The 20,835-nt window shown below is 34.0% G+C and overlaps 1 protein-coding gene across 2 annotated transcripts; it reads left to right on the plus strand.

The window, feature by feature from the left end:
* The first annotated feature begins 3,449 nt into the window (after window positions 1-3,449).
* LOC145681056 (uncharacterized) lies at window positions 3,450-19,651 on the plus strand. 2 transcript variants are annotated; one of them, XR_014130717.1, is made up of 3 exons: window positions 3,450-4,040; window positions 6,544-6,711; window positions 17,643-17,748. XR_014130717.1 is itself a non-coding variant. In XM_081752403.1 (2 exons), exons 1-2 carry the CDS (start codon window positions 3,688-3,690, stop codon window positions 17,920-17,922), a joined length of 633 nt encoding a protein of 210 aa, XP_081608529.1. In that variant the 5' UTR covers window positions 3,456-3,687; the 3' UTR covers window positions 17,923-19,651. The 2 variants fall into 2 exon arrangements, 1 of the variants encoding a protein (XP_081608529.1); XM_081752403.1 differs by lacking the exon at window positions 6,544-6,711 and having other exon boundaries at window positions 3,456-4,040; window positions 17,643-19,651.
* The last annotated feature ends 1,184 nt before the right edge of the window (window positions 19,652-20,835 follow it).

The raw sequence follows: 20,835 nt of genomic DNA on the forward strand, positions 1-20,835 counted from the left end.
TCCTCCGGAATTTAATATCCTACAGAACCCTCTTTAATATGTACTCTCTCATTTTAACTGTAAAACCTACCATTTGGTAACTGTTTAGTAATGGGGGGCCAACACTAACGAAGAGAGAAAACAATGTGCCCTGCGAGATTCTAACCCGCCTTCACTCGCTAACGCTTGCTCCGCAATACTGTGTGAATTAAATGGTATTAACCTAATCTAACCGAATGTCAATAGAACATCGCAAAAAAGTCAATTAAAAACCTGCCCCCCCCCCCCAAAGCTAAACAATAGCCTAACATTTTTATGACGGACTATTTATTCTTAATCAGTGCCCCAAAGTTACAAAAGTTACTTGAAAATTAACCGAATTAGACGAAAGTTAAGCATCGGACCAATAAATAGAATATAGATTCATACGTATTTACGGAACAAGAAAGGAACCATGAAAATAAGATTTATTTGGGAATAGCAATAAAGGAGGGAAATGAGACAGAAGTAACTGTGAACAGTCATTCCATTCATTTCTACAACCTTATTCATTATAGTTACACCACCAGGTGCCACCAGAAAACTCACATATACGTTCAAGTAACCTAACAAATGAATCAAGAAATATAAACAATTGAGCAATGATATTCACCTTTATATTTGATCGTTTATAATGTGTGCGAAAGTTTTACCCAATTTATTTGACCAAATTACCGTCAAAGAAAAGTTTGATACAATATTTGATGGAAAAGTTTGACGATGTATAATAGGCTTAATAGAAACTTTTTTTTATTGAAATGGGCCCACGACTCATTTTTGTTTTATTTACCCTTTTATGTGTTCTTTTGTTTATGTAATATAGTGGACATATTCGATGCTTCATTTATAATTTCATGTTCGTATCGTATACGGAGTAAGAAAATGTCTTAAAATGGGTCCCCTCGAACGGCGGGGAGCTTCCTTGGGGAAGCACTTGCCCTCTCCCTCCTCAAGTTACGGCCCTGTCACTTAACACATACTAGGCTGGTAGCCAGCCCAAAAATCTAGACGAAGCCCGGTAGAAGTTTGGGAGGGAGTTCCGATCCAAACGTATCATATTATAGCTCAGCGTACACATTTTCGACTAGAAATTTAGAGCTGGTGACCAGTGGTCAGTAGGAATGGTTTCTGCCTGAACTCACAGAGCAGCGCATTTTCTGTTTCGTAAGAAAATAATTGTCACTGAGTGAGAGAAAACACGGAATGTGAAGTCTTTCTTTGTCAAACCAAACGCCGTTTTGGGGGGGGGGGTCTTAATTTGTACGTCAGAGATACTGGCGACTATTATTTTTGGATTGGTGAGTGCGTCTGACTTTGAAATTTTAAACCCTGTTATAGTTCATTTGCAAGCGTATTGTGAAAATTTTAGGGGACCAGTATCGTAAAAATTTAAAGGGGCCCGCCCCCTAGACCCCATGGATAAGGGCCTGTCACATATTAATATGATGTAGACCTATCATTAATTTTTATGTCAATTATACATTGTGGATCTCCAAATTTTTGTGGCAACAAATCTTTCGCGGAGCACATCATCAAATATCGCGTGTGGAAATGCTATGTTTTCATACAAATATACAAATATCTCTTTAAGTATATTACTTCATTAACAGATAATCATTTTTAAAAATATTTTCTTTACCGGTCTGTTACTCTAGTATAAAATTAATAAGTTGACACCAAATCAGTTGCAAACACTGCTCAACTTACTATCACATTTAGTGACGTCATATCGGGTGGTGCTCTGGTTTTGTCAACTTAAGATCTCCCATCCTAGCCAGTATCATGAAGTACAAGCGGAAGAAAACGAGCCCTATATCATGGAGTACAAAGGCATAAGTACTACAACTACTTATCTGCACAAAAATAAATAAATCACTTTTTAAAGTTTTATTTTCATATTATTTTAATTTAATAAGTGTTATAAAAATGTAAAAAAAAAAAAAAACTTTCTTTGGGCCAAAAGGGACTTTTATTACTACCACATAGCGCTAGCCCACTTCGCCACGAAGGCCGACAACAGCAAGCGTTTGATTTCTGCTATTTTACACCAACGTGGCAAGAAGTGGATAACGCCAACCAATCAGAACTGTGTTTCTCGTTTCTACTTCCGGGAGAATTGCTCTCCCGAGCTCAGCGTTGCCAATGAGTGTGTAATTGCACAAAATGTGTGCAATTTTGGCATGTTTGTGCATTTTGTGTGTAATGCCAATCTGTGTGCATTTTGTGTGTAATTTGGCACAATTAAAAATTTTGAGTTTCTTCCTTTCATTCAAATTTTGAGTTTGAAGTTCCTTCATTCAAATATTCATTATTTCCACCATTTTTTTCCTGAAAATTGCCTTCTAAAAACTACGAGCTCCAGCGCCTGACTCCAAGTCAGCGCAATAAAACCACAGAGAAAATAACAAGTTATTTGTTATTATTGCTCTTGTTATTTTCTCTACAGTATGAAAAAACTATCTTGCTTCCTTGGTACCTCAATTCTTGTTTTTCAGAGGCGGGTGTCATGACATCCCCAAGCAAAGGCGCTTAGTTCAAGCAAGCAATGTCAATGAATGTTGACCCTTGATGTTGGCCAAAACATAAGCCGGAGGTGGTAAGAAGTCTTGTCTTCTCACCACTTGTGAAGAAAATGCCATTTTGCAAAAAGATGAACAACAGAGTGGCCGATGTCTAATTAAAAACATAAGTACGTCGAAAGCAATGGCACATACTTTCCAAGATTTATGTGGGTGAATATCAAAGGCGGGTCATATTAGCCTGAATGATTTTCAGGGAAGTCTCGATGTTTGATTGATTTACTTTTAGTTAAAATATTTTATGAACATTGTCATAAAGGCCTGTGCTGTGAGAAAGTAAAATATATCGGTACTATAATGATAAATTGGGCCTGCCCTAGCTCAGTCGGTAACACGACTGATTTAAACGCAAGAGAAACTGGTTCAAACCCGGGTTCAAGCTAAAAAATCTTGTGGGTGTGCATCACCCACAAGATATTTATGTGGGTGCCGGAGACCTGGACCACCCATGTAGTCGGCGCGCATGGTTGAAAGTAAAATTATAAATACGAAAATTAGAATGAGTACATCAAAATGTTGCTAAATGGACAAGAAAAGTTTTTTTCGTTATATTGTTCTTATTTACAGATCTTTTGACACGAAATTAACCACATACATGTCTCTGCCGATTATACACATAGCAAGAGTGTTAAATGTACCCTGCGATATCATTATCCAAATATATTCGCACAACAGCCTGTTATATATATGCGACAATGATTTTGGACATGAGTGTACGTATAAGTATGCACGTCATTAGACATAATATACATATAGTTAGGTAGTAATGTATTGTGTAATGTTGTGTGCACTGTCTTCCAGCTTGTGTGTAAAATTGTGCAATTTAGACGGAAGGTGTGTGTAATTTTGCTTTCCGTGTCTGGCAACACTGCCCGAGCTTGTCCTTTGCTACCTGGGACATTAAAATTGTGAAGAACTTACTGCTTTCAAACTTTATTTATTCTGTATTTTATTAAAATCTGATCGTATGTTTGATTACAAGTGTAAAGTTCTGTGAACGTTCTTGTCAATCATTTCATTAACAATGGCAGCTTAAAAGACAAGGGAAGTATTAGAACACGGTCAAATTCTTATTAAATTTGAAGTCATAATGGCTGCTGAGTCATCTGTTAAGTTGGAATTGGTGTGCAAAGAAGAAATTGATTATGACTTACCTCAGGAAGATCCTCTCGAAGGGAAAGGGTGGACATATGAACTGATGACTGACAACAAAGTATTTGTATTATCTACAACGGAAGGAGAGCAAACAATGAAGAAGGATGCAGCTATGTATTCTTTGGTTGAGAAACTAAACGTTGATAGGGTGAAATTAGAATTTGTCGTAGAACATCCTGCATTTGAAAGTGATGTAGAGACGCTAAGAAAACTAGTGGTTCAAGAGACTTGTTCTAAGGACTCCCAACAATTGACAACAAATAGTTTAAATTCAGTTCAGCCAGAAAGGTAATATTCAATTTTTCATAAAGTAATTGGCTCAGATTAACAATACGGATACATGGGTTCGGAGAGTTTGTAGGTTAAAAGCAATAATTCATGAATAATATTTAGGTATGGGAGATATCTCGAACATAAATTACCAATCTGCAATTTGGAAATGACATGGCACACATAGACTAACTGTATACAAAATTATAATAATAAGATCGATGACATCGTTACAAATCCTTTGTAGTTCGTATCTTAAATAATTATTCTTCATTATTAAGTACGAATTTCTCACCAAATTCTTTATTCTTGTATATATTTACAATATGGGTGTTCGACGATAGTGTTTTATTTTTATAGAGACTTAGGTAAAATAACCGATCGTGAGAATAAAATTTATTCTAAAATTTTCGGAATTTTAATGTAAAAAGGTTATACTGTAACAAAAACTATGGACGTTGGTTATTTTATTCAGGATTTAGCTCGAATGAGTCTACCCTCACCTTTCCGGAGGGCTTCGAAAAACTTTAACAAAATACAAGAAAAAAGAGTCTTCTAACCAACAATGGATGTTCATTAATTGTAGATGACCAAACATACATAAACTCATTTCACACCGGTACTTATTTCTTTCAAGAAAGTCGACTTTAAATATATTCAGCAATCATTTCTAGGATATGGACATCTATTTCTCCATACAGGTTCACTTTAGGGTCCTATTTCACGTAAGTGGTACAAGAATTATTGTACAAACAACACTAACCAGTATGTGCTAGATGGTCGGTAAGAAAAATGACTGCTATGTAAATTAGGGCAAGGCGCAGGGTGTTGGTCTGATTGAAAGCAAAGATTTGCGTCGGTTAGGATCAATTGGGTCAACGCAAATAAGTATACACAAAAACGAGGATAGCGCAAAACACTGTGTATAGCTTAAACCTACATATCATACGTGTAGAATATGTATTTTTACGTTCCTTAAGATATTATGAGTAACATCCTGAAATGCTTGATCATTGCTTGCATATTTGTGTTCCAAAGTAACACAATACATTAAGAACGTAAATTTCTTACCTATGTGGATTCCTTAACTCCCAAATATTTTTTTCCGTGTCATGATTTAGCACATTGAATTTTGTTATTCGTGTCGCTTACAGTGGTTGCTAGCTACTTTGTGAATGAATTTATGTACAAAACGGTATTAATTGAAGTGTTATTACGAACTAATTATCTTTTATAGTAAACCTCGACCAGTTAATGTTTCCATGTTGGCTGGTCTTGTATAGAAGTTCAAACCGTAGAGTTTTTATACTTCAAAGTACTTTTATGGAAGACATCAGAGTTTTAAAGAAACTGTAGACTATGTATCATTATTTGGTTTACCATAACATGGGAAATGGAAGTGTTAAAGAAGGTGTTAGAAATTTACTCTCTCTCTCTCTCTCTGTCATCATGTAAGAAAGATGAAGCTCGGTTGGTATACTAATTTATAACAGCAAGTTAACATACACTTATGACTAACAATATGTAAAAGAGTACTATAGAGTTGAAGAGCCCAAAATAACGACTAGAGATGAGAGATTAATAAAATAGCACTGCTATCAGTATGGAATACATAGTTTTTAGGCTCAGTAGTTCTTGCTCGTTGGTATTAATTTTGCGCAATTTTTATAATAATATTTATTATTATAATTATGATTAGAAATGGCAATTGTATCGGCAATGGACATGGAAATTGCAAGAACGTTGCTCCTCATATTTATTTTCATGAGTTCCTTATTTCAAATTATTTTGTTTATGCATTCTTTCTTTCTGAAGCTAGTGCTATTTCGCCTGCTACATGGAAAATACAAGTTTGTACAGTATTGTAAAAGTAATTTTTACATAAACTTATATATATATATATATATATATATATATATATATATATATATATATATACGGATATATAGATACGGATAAGATAATTTCAAATTATATCCTTTGCGTTGAGAAGTGGAAAAACTATTATCAACCAGAAGATCCATAATGTAAAAAGAATAAGAATTACAAACATTTTCGTAACATGCTTCGGATTTGTAACTTTTAATTGCAACTATTCTACAACCAATCTTGCTAGATGAATAATTTCTTTCTTTTTATTTTTAGTAGTTAAGTGTAACAAATTTACTTTGTGCTTTCTAAAATTTAGAATTATTTAAAAATATCCCTAGCTGGAAGAAAGCTCTATTTCAAGCGCTTTCCGATTCGAACTTTTTGTTTGCGTTGCTCTAAACCTATCGTAGAATTCTGTTTTTGATATCTTGCTATCCCTACTAGAAGAGGGAAGTAAATCGTGAGTTTTTTTTTTTTTTTTTTTTTTTTATGAATGAAGGGGGAGTGTTAATGTCAGTACTGACAAACAAGGAAAGAAATCTTGATCGTAGCGTTGAACTTGTTTCAAACTTGTTGATCCGAACGGGTCCTACTCTGATTATAACTGCAGATGGTATAATTCTGAGATCATTCATTTTTTTTTTTTTAGGCGACTGAAGTGAATTTAGATCTTATTTGAGGATATAAAGGAATGTAAGAATATCCCAGGTACAATAAATAAAAAATGCGAAATATCTTTCGAACTTTAACAGCTATTGGCAGCTATTTTGCTTCTAACTGCAGAGGATGTAATCTGAGGTCAGGTCTTTGTTACTAAGTGAGTGAAATAAATTTTGTTACTCTGCTTTTACATTTTAGACAGATATGAGAATGGCTCTAAATACAAGTACCCCAAGATTTTTTTATTTTTCTTTTAAGAATAGTTTCTAGAATAGAAGATTAAGAATAGATTTATCAGTACAAAACAAACTACGCAAGGTTGTTTTTTTACAAAATAGAAACTTAATAGCTTTAAAAGTGTGTCCGACGTTGGTTTCCTCTTTGTGGGTTTCCTTTAAAAGATGGCCATTATGACTAAAAATCCATTTCAAAACAACGTTAGTCTCAATTTTTGTTAAGAGCAACAGAAATTTTTCAGACAGCATCCTCCTAGTATATTTGAAAAGTGTATTTTTAACGGCTTTTCTTTCTTCTATATAGCACTCCTGTAGATTGACATCACGATTATTATTTAGATTGATTTCAGAGCTATGGTAATTTTCATTGCGGTGTACTGTTGTACTAACAAAATGCCAGCAAAACGTTATTTATTTAGTTATTTACGTGTAAATTTGCCGTCTACAGTCCAGATTAAGAATATAAATCTCAATACTAAATTATTAAGTACATTCCGCCTTTCCAACAAAAGTTTCTTAGTACAATGGAAAAAATACACCTTCTAAGCGGCATTTCATTCTTGAATGCAGGCTTACATAAGAAAGCACAATGATGGCTGCTTTAGGAAAAAGTATTGCCTACTTTATTAGATTTCTTGCACATTGGAATATATTCTATGATCCAATCGAAAGTGCAGGAGCGTGTGAGTACAAGGAGCTAAGACTGACGAGTAGGTTATGGAGCCAGGGGTTTATAGTTTTTTTTATATAAGTTTTTAAAATATGTTTTGTGTTTCCACGTATTTTTCACTTTCTTTAAATTTCAGCTTTTCTCAACTCCTTAAATATCTTTTTACAGTATTTTTGACTGTATTCCACCAGGATCAGTTTTCTATAATCTTGTCGGTACCCATGTATTTATAGCATTTACCATACTTCAGACTGGCTTTTTGCACAGGTCCATACTTTTTGCAATTGAAGATGTAAACTCTGAGTTATTCGATATAAAATCAGGAAATTGAAGGCGAAGCCTTAAAAATTAAAGTGAAATTTAACAACTAGTATAACCTAGTCTATTTTCCTAAATATTATTAGAACTTCTGGTTCGAAAATTGATTTCCGTAGAATGAGCATCGTAAAAGCTCTCAGGAAGTGATTTTTTGCATTGGATGAAAGATGTCCAGCATAGGTTTCATCTTCTGCGTTGAAATCTTATACAAATAAAACCTGGTAAATACTAGCCACTTCCGATTTAAATTTTATCGCTAGACAACGAAAATATAGGAAGAAGAAGAATTTCAACAAACAATTGAGTGTCAAACATAACACGATCCTTGGTAACACTCTACCAAATGAACAAGTGTCCAAATCTAATATTAATCTAGGTCTCAATAACTAATTCTATATGACAATCGCGGAATGGAATTGCATTGTTACAATCAGAGATACACTAATGGTTTATTTTAGTACTTCCTTTCTAAGATAAGGTGCCACATTTTCACACTAACCTCTATTCAAAGCGGATAGATTCAAGTGAACCATTGTGGTGTTAATATTTGTCATCATAGGACGAAAATGGTAACAGTCATTAATAAACGGTTTGTAGAACAGATTGAGTGTTTGGAATGGACATGTAACAACCCACAGCACTTTATCAAATCGGAAGATTTTGAAAGTTTCTAAAGTGGTAATTTCAATACTGATTTCTGTAGAGTAAGGACTATAAGAGATATCGAGATACGGTTTCGTACAATCCATTCAGCTTCTGAAGAATAGGTCTATCTCCTCCTTTAATCCTCTATTCAAACGGTAAGCATTTCAAGTTAGCCAATTCCGGTTTTAGCATTTATCCTTACAGAGGAGAAAATGTACCATATAGCAACAGGCGGCTTCCTGCAAACAACTGAATGTTTAAATTGAACATATCATGATTACAGACAGAACACTACATGAAACGAACATGGTTCAAGTTCACTATTATAACTGGTTTCAATATATTTTTCAACTTTTATTGCCAGAGAACAAAAGCGATAGCATATAACCAGAATCAGTTTTTTGCAAGCGATTGAGCGTCTCAATACAATATATAATGACAATTCGCGACACTGTCAAATAGGGAAGTATAAATTCACTATTAGATTCAATTTTAGTACTTATTTTCTTAGAGGAAGAATGTTAAAATCTATCAGGTTGCTTTTTCTTGTAATCAATTCTCTATTTAAAAATGATGTTCATTTCCTCCGTTGAAGTCCAATTCAAACTGAAAGTGGTTAGAATAAACCATTTCTGGTTTCAATGTTTATCGTCACAAAATAAACACGGTAATAGATATTGAAAAGTGTTTTTGAAAGCATTTCAATATCTTAAACATATATCCACTATTTACGACACTATATCAGAACCACAAGTGCTTGAAACCTACTACTACTTCTGGTTTCAATACTGATTTCCGTAAAGCAAAAATGGGAAGATATATTGAGATCTGGTTGTGTACAATCAAGTCAGCTTGCCTAGAAAACCATATATATATACCATTTATCTTTTATCACTTTGATCTGTTTACATGACAAAAAACTAAGACATTCTTACCTTACATCAGAAATATTTTCAATTCTGTACTATCATGACAGAGTTTTCTAATTATGACATCTTAATTCACTTTGTTTCGTATATTCATTTCATACTGCATTAACAAAAACGATTCATTGTTGTCTTGAACGAGGTTTGCCCTTAATCTAGATTCAATAATCTTGAGTTTGAAAAACGCTCGTTAACAATTTACTTGTGGTAGGGGGATCGTAAGGAGGAATTTGTACACTTTAGAGAGCTGTGTATAACATAAGACATACATGCGACATTCGTATATAATTTTGAACGAACACGTGAAGCAAGACTTGCTAGCTTTCTTAGGGTTGAATTTTTACATCTCTGGTTCAATATCGTCTCACCATGTTTCCTTTTCATACTCACTACTTATATATTCACTATCATATTCACTCAAAACATCTCGTTTCGGCGTTGGATCGAACCTCTGCAAATAATTTTAGTTCGTCGATAAGTTTCCCTTTCTCTAGTCGATAAGTTCCCCACAGATTTTGGTCATTGCTTTTTAGGGTAGTTCGAATTTTAAATCAGGAAGCCGCCTTGGATCGAAATACACCAAGTCATGGTAAAAGTTTTCGTGTTTCGAATACCGGTTAGTCATACTTTGATTTTGTCAAGGTCATTATTGAAAACACAAAATCTGAAACTTTTCTCTTCTGTATTTCGTATGATTTCATGACAAGCCAATTCAGTTCACACGATTACATTCTATGAAAGAAATGTTTTAAACTATCGCAGGGAAGGTATGCACAGTTTATATGAGTTGATCACAGAGAAACTTAAGCCCCCTCATCGTGTCTTCGGCACCTCCCCCTCACCAGTACCCACTATCCCTACAACGTCGTGCTCCGCGCGACACCCAATCTGTTACGCTTTTTGTGGCTTACAACGGCATTGCTCTTGTTAAACCAGTTTTATCTTATTGTTATCACTTGGTGTGAAATGTCCTGTAGGAAATTTCTCCGTGACGAAGATTGCAGTTTCAGAACTATAGCGCACTAACGAATGCAACACAGATGTTTACAATTTTGTGTCCAAGAGAATCGTCTTGGAATTTTAAATGAGATTTTTACTACTTGTTTACGGTAATGAAAAATTTATTAATCAATTTCTTTATATTTTAACTGAGTGTGATGTGAAAAGTAAGTAAATATAAAAACAGTATGCGAGGTGGCAATAGTATCATGACATGTCAGCACATGATTCTGATACTACTTTCCTAGTATAATCATCAGCGAAACTGACACCTGCGGAACAATTTCCAATCAAGCGAACGGAGTGAAACAAATAATATATACTCAGTGCCTTCACGAATCTTAATGGAAACAAATCTTGAAAGCTACGGTTGGTAAGTAAGTACTCTTTACAGCTCGTATACGACACAACTTCTATACAGTATTCATCTTACCTTCTTCTTCCAAAATAAAACGCAGTGAACGTAACGAAATGATAGCTATATCATAATAAGCTACCATGTTTGTAAATTTGTCTTAACACAGGTACCGTAGGGAGTCATCAAAGTTGCCAGAAGGCAGTTTTATAACTTTTACGTTTGAAAGCAAATGTTTAATCGAATATTTCTGATTAAGGTCTACACATCCAGGATAACAGTTTTACCAGCTTCAAATGTGCAGAATATCACTAGACAACCAAATATTTAAACATGTACAAATTTTGGCCTGAAATTTAAATTGAAAAGTCGAATCTAGTACAATTCATGGATAGAATAGAGTCGCACATAGATTACTTTATCTGTGTAGATTGAAACTTCACAAAAACTATCGTGTGTTCAATCGAGTCAGCTTGCCGAGGAAACGATCCATCTTTCTCGTTGAAGACCTGCTCAAACCTGAAGCGATTAATATTATCTGTCTCCTGTTTCAACATTTATCATTATAAAACGAAAATGGTAACAGGATCGAGGAGCTGTTATCTTGCAAATGATTAGTGTTGTTGTTATCTGATTTCCATATAGAAAAATTGTATGAGATATCGAACATCTTTTCTGTCTTCGGATCAGCGTCCCAACGATACGTTCTATTTCCTTCCGTAACTTTCTATTCAAATTGGAAGTGCTTCAAATTAAGGATTTTTTCAACATTTATCTCTATAGAAGTAAGTGAGTAAATCATAGCTAATAATAGTTTTTTGATAGATGGATCCAGCTTCCAAGGAACAGGTTCTATCTTCGATCTTCGTACTCTATAACAACAAGTTGTTAGATATGTACTACTTGGAATTTAAGTATTCTATTCGCATATTTCGGAAGCCTTAGTTTCACACTCTGAAACGATATTCACTTGTTTAAATTCGGTACAGTATAACTCTTGTAATACACCGCACAAGGTTGACACTGTTAGTTATCCATTAAAAAGTTTTGGCTATGTAACAGATATTTGGCAGAAGTTTTGTGAATGGTTAAAAAATAATGCCGCCTTCACAGTTTGTCCTTCACTGCCATCAGTTTAAACATTTATCCTGGTTTGAAATTTTATCCTAGTACAAAGGAATGCTGTTATTTTGATCTTCAGCCAGTGCTGTATTACTATTCCGACATTTACGTTGGTTATTTCACTCATTTCGCTAACACCGTATTACTTCTTCATAAACGCAAATATTTTACCAATCTTTTATCATCTTGAACTTGATCATGGTAGTTGTCTTAGCTTAAACAACGTGTTCCTGTGAGATTTTTAAACACTTCTTTATTTCCATTTGTATGCAATATTTTGGCTTATTCATTCCCTGTACTAACTGGCTTATAAAGAATAGCTAAGAATATTAGCTCTCTGCTAAAGCCGAGGTCTTATAATAAAAGCGTAAGTTCATGAGTTTGATTCCGGTTTGGATCAATGTTCTGGTATATAATAATATATTCCTTAGTGCATGAATAATTGTTTGGATAAAGTTTCGTCCCGTTCATTATACTTTATTTTGCATGCATGTCCTCAAATTTTACTAGTTTGTAAAATATTAAGGATTAATACCAGTAATATCATTTTGTAGCAGACATTTGCTTTGAATGTATAATAAGTTATGTAATTGTTAGCTGTTGCTGTAATCAATGGAATGAGGTGTTAGAATAGATCTATCATGCAGCTACAATTTTACTCGCAATCGATCAGAAAGGTAAAAATATCGGTTGACCAGATTTACAAAATGCCATCTCAACTGTAAACAATTCTCAAGAAAGACCGAATTGGGAAAAGGATGATTTTCTCTTCTATCTCACCTTCAATTAAACTTAATTGTCACAAGTCGAGGGTGCCGATTTATATCCGTTTCCAGCCGTACGACTTTTTTTTTTTTTTTTTAAATATGAAACAGAAAATGTTTTTACTAATCTAGTATGATCTATGGATCCTCATAAATGTGGAGTAGTTTTCTTTTTTAAACTAGTAGCTTCCGGGAAAGAACCCTGCACAATTTTGCGTGTTCTGATGATATTGGATATATTGGTGACTCTATCTATGTGCACAATTATGTACGTGAGAGCTGAAACGGCTAAAGATACTTATTAACAAGCAGGAAAAAGACTCGTTAAATTTTGATTAACTTACTTAGCGTGATATGAACTAAAAGAAAGTTAAGGTTGCTATATAAAGTTAATATTTACAATAGGAAGACATCACATATTTTTACGCATATAATTCAATCGACATGTCTACGATTGACGGGTCACGTTGCTCGTGTCAGCAATATGCAGGGGAACTGTAAAATTCTTGTGAAGCCTTGTAGGTCAAAAACAAAAGGATAATGTTATACAATACAATACTCTAAGAATTGTGATAATTCAAGTTTGCATGGTTTAGTGTAGGATGGTATTCTGTTGAGAAGTTAAATTTATGAGGTTTTGAACTTCGGGTTTCGTTAGTCATTTGGTGAATGAGTTGTTTTTTCTTACTTTACTTCAGAAAAAATTGGGTTATTTTTATATTGACGTAAAGGCCCAAAAGCAGTATTGGTTAAATTCCCGGGAAAATATTTTTCGGGAATATTCCCGAGAAGATTCACAAAAATGGAAACTTTCCGGGAATTTATATACAATCAGAAATAAAATTGCATTATATTACTATATTTTAATTTCAAAGTTAAATTCGTTTAACACAGTATATTATTACTGTTGTCCCCAGAGAAGTCTTTAAAATGTATATTCTGAACGATGTTATGTTATTTTATTATCATTAGAGAGTACGCGTAAATGGATATTTATTTATAATATGTTCTATGAATGTAAATTTGTTTCAAAAATGTTATAGTAAGTCCACATCCTTTCAAACCACTAAAATGTTTAAACTTACATGTAAGTGGATTTTCTAAACTTGACTACTACTGATATATACATATTAAATTTTTAAATGTTATAAACAAATTAGGTTGGGTAACTGCCAGAAGACACATGTCCCTCCATTCTGTCAACATTTGCGCATAAATATGTATGTTCACAATATTTGCAAGATACTTTCTTATTTTTATAATTTAGCATTTAACAGTGCCATACACGACCTTTTTTGCTACCTATTTCTCGAAATTTCATGCGTTAATTCACATGTAAGAGACGTCCGAGTACCTTTTGAGAAATTCTAGTCAGAGAGAAGAGACAGACCGATGTCTATTACTAACAGTGGTTGAGGGCCTATTAATAGTACTTGTTCTCTATTTCTTTGTAATTCTACATTACTTTAAAAAATGGTTTCTTTTCATCATTTGTATTAGTACTTTGCTACTTTTGGCTATTGTTTAGCTTTGGCGGGGCAGTTTTTGCACCTACTTTTTGCGGTATTCTAATCCGATGCGGCTGTTTTATGGTTTAATTGGTTAAATTACGTTACATACATTATATTCAGACAGCATTGACGAGCCAGCGTTAGCGAGTTGAGGTGGGCTAGAACCCCGCAGGGCACGTTGTTTTCTATTTTCGTTGCCAACAATTCACTTTCTTTTCTCACATAAATCATTTCCACTTATTTTTACCGTTTGTACAAATCCCCTCTGCCGTAAAAAAAATTGTGTTTGATTTTTTCTTGACTACTTAAAAATCACTATCAACTAGTTTTAGGCCCCCAATAATAAACAATTGTCCTACATTTTAGTGCACATGAAAATGGAACTTGAAACTCATATGATTAATTATATAAAGTATAGTCAAAGAATTTTAAATTTTTAGCCTCAAAATTCTTTAAAACCTAGAAGTAAATCATAATATGTTAAAATAATGTAATTAGTCATATGGTTCTTATAATTTGGAAGGTAAAGTAAAGAAATGGAAGAAATTACTTCCCGTGCATTAATAGGCCAGGGAAAAAACCCGCGAATATTCCCATTTTTAAATTCCTTCCAACCGGAAATATTCCCACTGCCCATCACTACCCAAGGGATGCCTCGGAAGCACCCTGTTCAATTTTAATGCCATTATTCTAAATAGATATCTCGTCCCGTGTCCTGCCCTGTAAAATTCTTCTATCTCTTTGTAATACACTTTCTGATTGCGTTTCCTAAGGAAGTTTTTACTTTACTTCAGAAAGAATAGGTTATTTTGTATACTAATTAAAGGCCAAAGGGTTGCCTCTGAGGTTCCTATTGAAGTATGTACTTTTCTAATTATTTGATACTGTTCATTGTTTATTACCATTTACAAATGATTTCATATCAATGTAGTGACTAGCCTTTCCCATTAATGACGAAAAATACAAATGGTCGCAGTGAGTTCAGGTAGCTTGTATACGCAGCAGGGAGCCTCAGAGGCACCTCTTGGGGCTTTTAAGGTTAAAATTAGCATGCGCTTTCTCGGGTTAAGTATAAATTACTTTTGTAGTTTTTATGTTGTAATGGTTTATAAATGTCCAGTGTTCGTGATAATATTAGCCATATAGTATTATATAATTTGAAACTACGTAGCCATACTTAGTGAAGAGTGCCCATAGTCGTCTTTGATTATTGTATAGTAGTAACGCGGGAATGGAACATGTAATGTTAATGTGAATTCCGGAGGAAGAATTCGAGATTCCTCGATTTTTTTCCCATGAAGTAGAATGCTCCCTATAAGTAAAAAGTACATTCGAAAACTATAAAGGCGTTAATTGAAAAAGAAATTATGAAGATGCTTTGGTCCCCATTAGCCGTATACTACAAGCTTTTTTGCTGTTTTTGACGTTGCATGTGTTAAAACGTATATATAAATCTATAAGTTAATTTGAAATTACATGGACTTACAGGGTAATTTCACAACATCCGCTTGAAAACGTAGTTTTCTTAAAATTTTTTGTATGCTAGCAAAATTGTGATCACTTATCTGCATCAGAGAATACATGATGGAGTTCTATACATTACTTATTAATTTTATATCATATGTTAAATTTATATATAAAAAATCTACGGAAATTGCTCGTCTTAAAGTCGTAGGGTGTTGATCACTTCTTCACGGGTATTGAGTAGAGATTTTATATGACAATTTCACCTCCCTAGCATATTCCACTCGTCAGATACATTGCTTTTCGCCTAAAATTTAAATCTGTTCTCTTACTCCTAGGATATTCATTCTAATGACAGTAACGTAAAAAAAGAAGAAACGATGTTTTCTAGCTAAGATTCATGTATAGCTAACTGCAGTGTAAGATCTAATTTGAATCGATTTACCCATTTCCGCAGCTAATGCCACATTAGCTAGATGTCGAGCTTGTTTACTGAGATATAATATCGTCGCATGAAAACCGAAGGAACATAACTTCAAAAATGCAGTATTCGTTTTCTTCATGTTTGGACACAATTTTGAAGCCCCACTTGGTGTAACCGGAACGTAACGCCATCTCTTCTTCTGCTGCAATGTAGCTCAATTACCACTGTATTAAATTCACATCTTTCTAAGAAAACAATATTTTTGTCTTCTGGCGTGTAAACCTTCGAAAATGGATTTACGTTCCTCTGGTTCTTATGCGACGATATGCAGATTGTTCATCTTCTCCCTTTCGAATGTTGGATTTCCCAAAACACTAGTGCACGCGACACTTTTTCAAAAGTAAAGAAGCTAGTATGAAACTGTCCTCTCTCTAAAGAGAGAGTCCCATCAAAGTATAATTTTTCACGTAAAAATTTAATCCTTTTCCCGTCATTATGATAACTATTTGAATGAACGTTACATGATAAAATGCCACTTAAATATAGACACTCAACATATTAAATATTTTATTTCACCCAGTTCAGCTTTCTGTCTTATGTAATGTGACGCATAACACTGTAATGTCATACATAACACATTTCTTGCATTTTTTGCTATTCATCGTTTAGCATTTATCTTTAAATGCCATTTTAACTTTTAATGTAGAAAAACAGTAATGACTAAAGTGTTTCACGATGACGGTAACACTCTCGGGCATTTTTTGAAAAAAAAAAAGAAAAAGAAAAAGGTAATAGCATGTGTCGAAACCGAGTATAGAATTTTGATTTCTCCGAATGGAATTACACCAGGTTAGTAGAAATTTAAATTATTTTGTTTGAGCAGAAACGTACAATTGCACTAGTACTAATCTAAGGGTGACGAGCGTGCTAATGCTTGTCCACATTACCTTAACGTGGACTTCTGGAATCATAATGTCACGTATTTCAAATAAACATATAAATTACAGGAAATTGTATACTCGCGGCCTCTCAAAAGTAATTACTTACTAAGAGGACTTTATTATGAATCAGATGTAAGCACGTAGCTATATGTCAATAGACACAAAGATGTATTACGCATCAAAGTTTACTATCTCAGAAAATCAGATTATATTAAACACACACGTAGAGATTGGTGTACTGATTCAAATGACATATTTTGTGCAATATTGTAAAACTTGTTATACCTTTCCTTTGTTTCTTTGCCATCATCACATTTTTTTGTAGCGGCAATTGCATCAAGTTCTTGCGATTGTTAAATTTTGTGACACAAAGTTAATGATATATAAATATTTTAGTGATAATATGATTTGATGGTAATGAAACATTTATTCCATAGCACAACATTTACATACGTTCGTATGCACTTAACTCTGATATCGTATATATAAATAATTGAACAATTTGATATAGTAAAGCAAATTACCCACTTTTATTTCGAGAAAAGAGAGATATGGAATCACCTGGATAGATCTCGGTTCCATATTTCTAAAATATTTCATGTAACAGAAGAAAAATAAACTTAATTTTATCTCGAAATATAATGTATGATTTCAGTTTTGGTTGTTACTGCTTAACTTAATTTACGTTTCCTTGTTTATTGAACTTGTTACAGGCGCTACAACGAATATGGTCTTCACAGAGAAATGAATACGTGTATTATGTTAGAGGAAGCCATTTCTCATTCAGATAAGAAATCTGATATTACGAAGCAGTTCGGCAAAGGAATTATTCTGGCACCTTTGTCAAGTAATATGGTAACACATAAAAGTGAAAAGGGTTATACCTACGGAAAGAGTGATAAATGCAATACTCAAAGTTTAACATCGTCCAGTCGTAAGTCAATACATACAGCTGAAAAATCCCACCGGTGCGAACTGTGGGAAGGGATTTAGACAACGTTCGCACTTGTCAAGTCACATGTTAATCCACACAGGAGGAAAACCTCACACATGCCAAAAGTGTGGAAAGGGATTTCGTCAAAGTTCAACCTTGTCAACTCACATGGTAATCCACACAGGACGAAAACCTCACAAATGCCAAGAATGTGGAAAGGGATTTAGTCTAGGTTCAAGCTTGTCAACTCTCATGTTCATCCACACAGGAAAAAAACCTCACAAGTGCAAAGAGTGTTACAAGGGATTTACTAAACATTCAAACCTTGCAAGACACATGTTAATCCATACAGGAGAGAAACCTTACGCATGCGAACAGTGTGGTAAGGGATTTAGAGTACGTTCAAATTTGGTTGCACACACGTTAATCCATACAGTGGAAAAACGTCGCAAGTGCAAAGAGTGAGGAAAGGGATTTAAACTACGTTCACGCTTGTCAAGTCAAATGATTATCCGAACAGGAGCAAAACCTCACACATCCCAAAATTGTTGAAAGGGATTTAGTGTGCGTTCAAGTCTGGCTATACACATGTTCCATTAACGCCGGAATTACTTTTTGTTTTCAATTTTGGTGAAATTGGTAATATTTGCTTATTTAGTTGTGAAGGCCACGTATGGAAAAATTTTGAGTTCGTGATATAAACGGTTTCCTTGGGGTACCCCGTGATCATATGAACACGCTAGGCGTTTAACCCTTATCCGGGCAACCGGGGCAATTTTGTCCTTTGAGTCTAAGTTTAAATGCACTTTCCATGGCCCTTTACTTTCTTTCCTTTGATAACACAACCGACAGATCAAGGAACCATGACCTATAAAGGTTATTAGGGTCCTCTGACAGGCATTCGTTTCAACAAAACGATTCGGGTTCTCTGCTTTAGCACTCGTTTATTACGTTAATGGACGTCGCTATACTTGAACCAGAGTTGCCAGATCTTGTTATTTTACGTAAAGTAACAATACAAAAGAGCTATTCGTAATACACAATAATGAAGACCACTAGTATAAAATTATAATAACACTTTTCCAACAGTACCTGTTCTGCAGGTATAGATGAATTCCCATTCCTAATTATAAAAAAGAGTGAGCATTTAATAGTAAAACAATCATTTGAATTAGGCGTCTTCCCCAACAGATTGAAGACTGCAAAAGTTATACCTTTGCACAAAAAAGGAAATACTTATGATGTTCAAAACTATAGGTATGTTTCTATTTTGTCTGTTTTCTCGAAGATTTTTTGGATCACTAATTTGATCGCGATTGAGAAATTTTATATTCTGCCTTAACCTAATCTTGTGTTCTCAACATGGATTCCAAAAAGCAAATCAATGGTACAGCGTTGTTTAACTTTATTAAAGAGGTTTCTACACTATCTAATATGGGAAAGTATGCAGTAGGTTTATTTTCTGATTTCTCCAAGCCATTCGACAGTGGCCAACATTCTCTTCTACTGGCACAACTCCAGAAATATGGTATTCTCTTCCAAAACTGCTACTATCTCTGCTGGTGTTTCTCAAGGCTAAATTCTTGGGCCAATTCTTTTTTATTCTACATAAATGATCTTGTTAAATATGTGTATCCCCAACATATTGTACTATATGCTGATGATGTAAATGTCCTTGTAACAGCGGACAATACAATTGAACTAAAAAGTAAATTAAAACAAACTGTGGAACGTTTGATAAAATGGATATCTCAGAATTAACTGCTGATAAATGCAAAGAAAACAAAAGCACTAAATTTTTATTACTCATCTACACCTTGAACAGTATCTCCAATTATGATAAATTTAACTGTTGTAGACTATTGAAATTTCAGTAAATTTTTAGGTGTAACAATAAGCAACAGGCTTACATGGTATGCACATATTACTGAGCTAAACAGCAAATTAAGCCGTATCTGTTTTGTAATTTATAGACTACGTGGTTCAGTGTCAAAAAAAACTTTGCTGTTATTGTACTATGGTAAGTTTCAATCCTTGGTAAATTATGGAATAATTTTCTGGGAAGTCTCCTATTTCAGTGTTACTACTTTTCGTCTACAGAAAAAGGAATAAGATCTATTTTTAATCTATCACCAAGGGCCACACGCAAAAGGGTCTTTCAATCAAATAAAATTTTAACTGTGCCTTGTCTGTACATATACCAAAGTATTAAATTTGCAAAGGGAAATGAAAGTAGTTTTCTTCATGTTGACGATGTACATTCATACAACACACGACAAAAGAATAACATATTCACAGCATACCAAAACTATGCGTGTACTAAAAGAAGTATTCTTCCTATGTCCGCTAAGTTGTTTAATAAGCTCCCAAGTTATTTGAAGAATATCAAAAGCCTACGGCATTTCAAAAATGAACTTTGTAGGGTGATAGTTTTTACAATAATGAAATGTCTTCATATTATTTCACAAGTTCTGTGTACTGGTCTCTGATCAATAATGTACGACATGGATGAATAGAAGAATGAATAACATCCTTATCTGGGATAAATTTTCGCCTTCTACGTTTATAGCGACAATATATAAGCATCCCCCTTTCATTTGCAAGTTTAATTCGATCATTGATTAAAATGTTGCAAGAAATTGTATTTCTAAATGTACTTTAGAATGCTAAATTAAATTTACTTTTATTATCCTGATTAAAGTATCTGCCTAAATAAGCGTTACGCTTCTTTGAATAGATTACATTACTTAGAACGTATGACATAGATTTTTTTAATGCTTTATGTGCAAATGATCTCGCTGCTGGAGAAACATAATTTATGATTATTCTGTCGCAAAGATGCATTTGTGTTCAGAAGCAACATAATTTTACCTTAATCTGCGGACGAAGAGTTTACTTCTTCTTGTCCCTTTTAGAATTGAAACTAAAAATATTCTTTCGCTGTCAGTCATTGGCTTCTGCTCATATGAGAA

This window comes from Thermobia domestica, chromosome 3, assembly GCF_964235325.1.
Source record: "Thermobia domestica chromosome 3, izTheDome1.hap1.1, whole genome shotgun sequence".
Taxonomy (NCBI): domain Eukaryota; kingdom Metazoa; phylum Arthropoda; class Insecta; order Zygentoma; family Lepismatidae; genus Thermobia; species Thermobia domestica.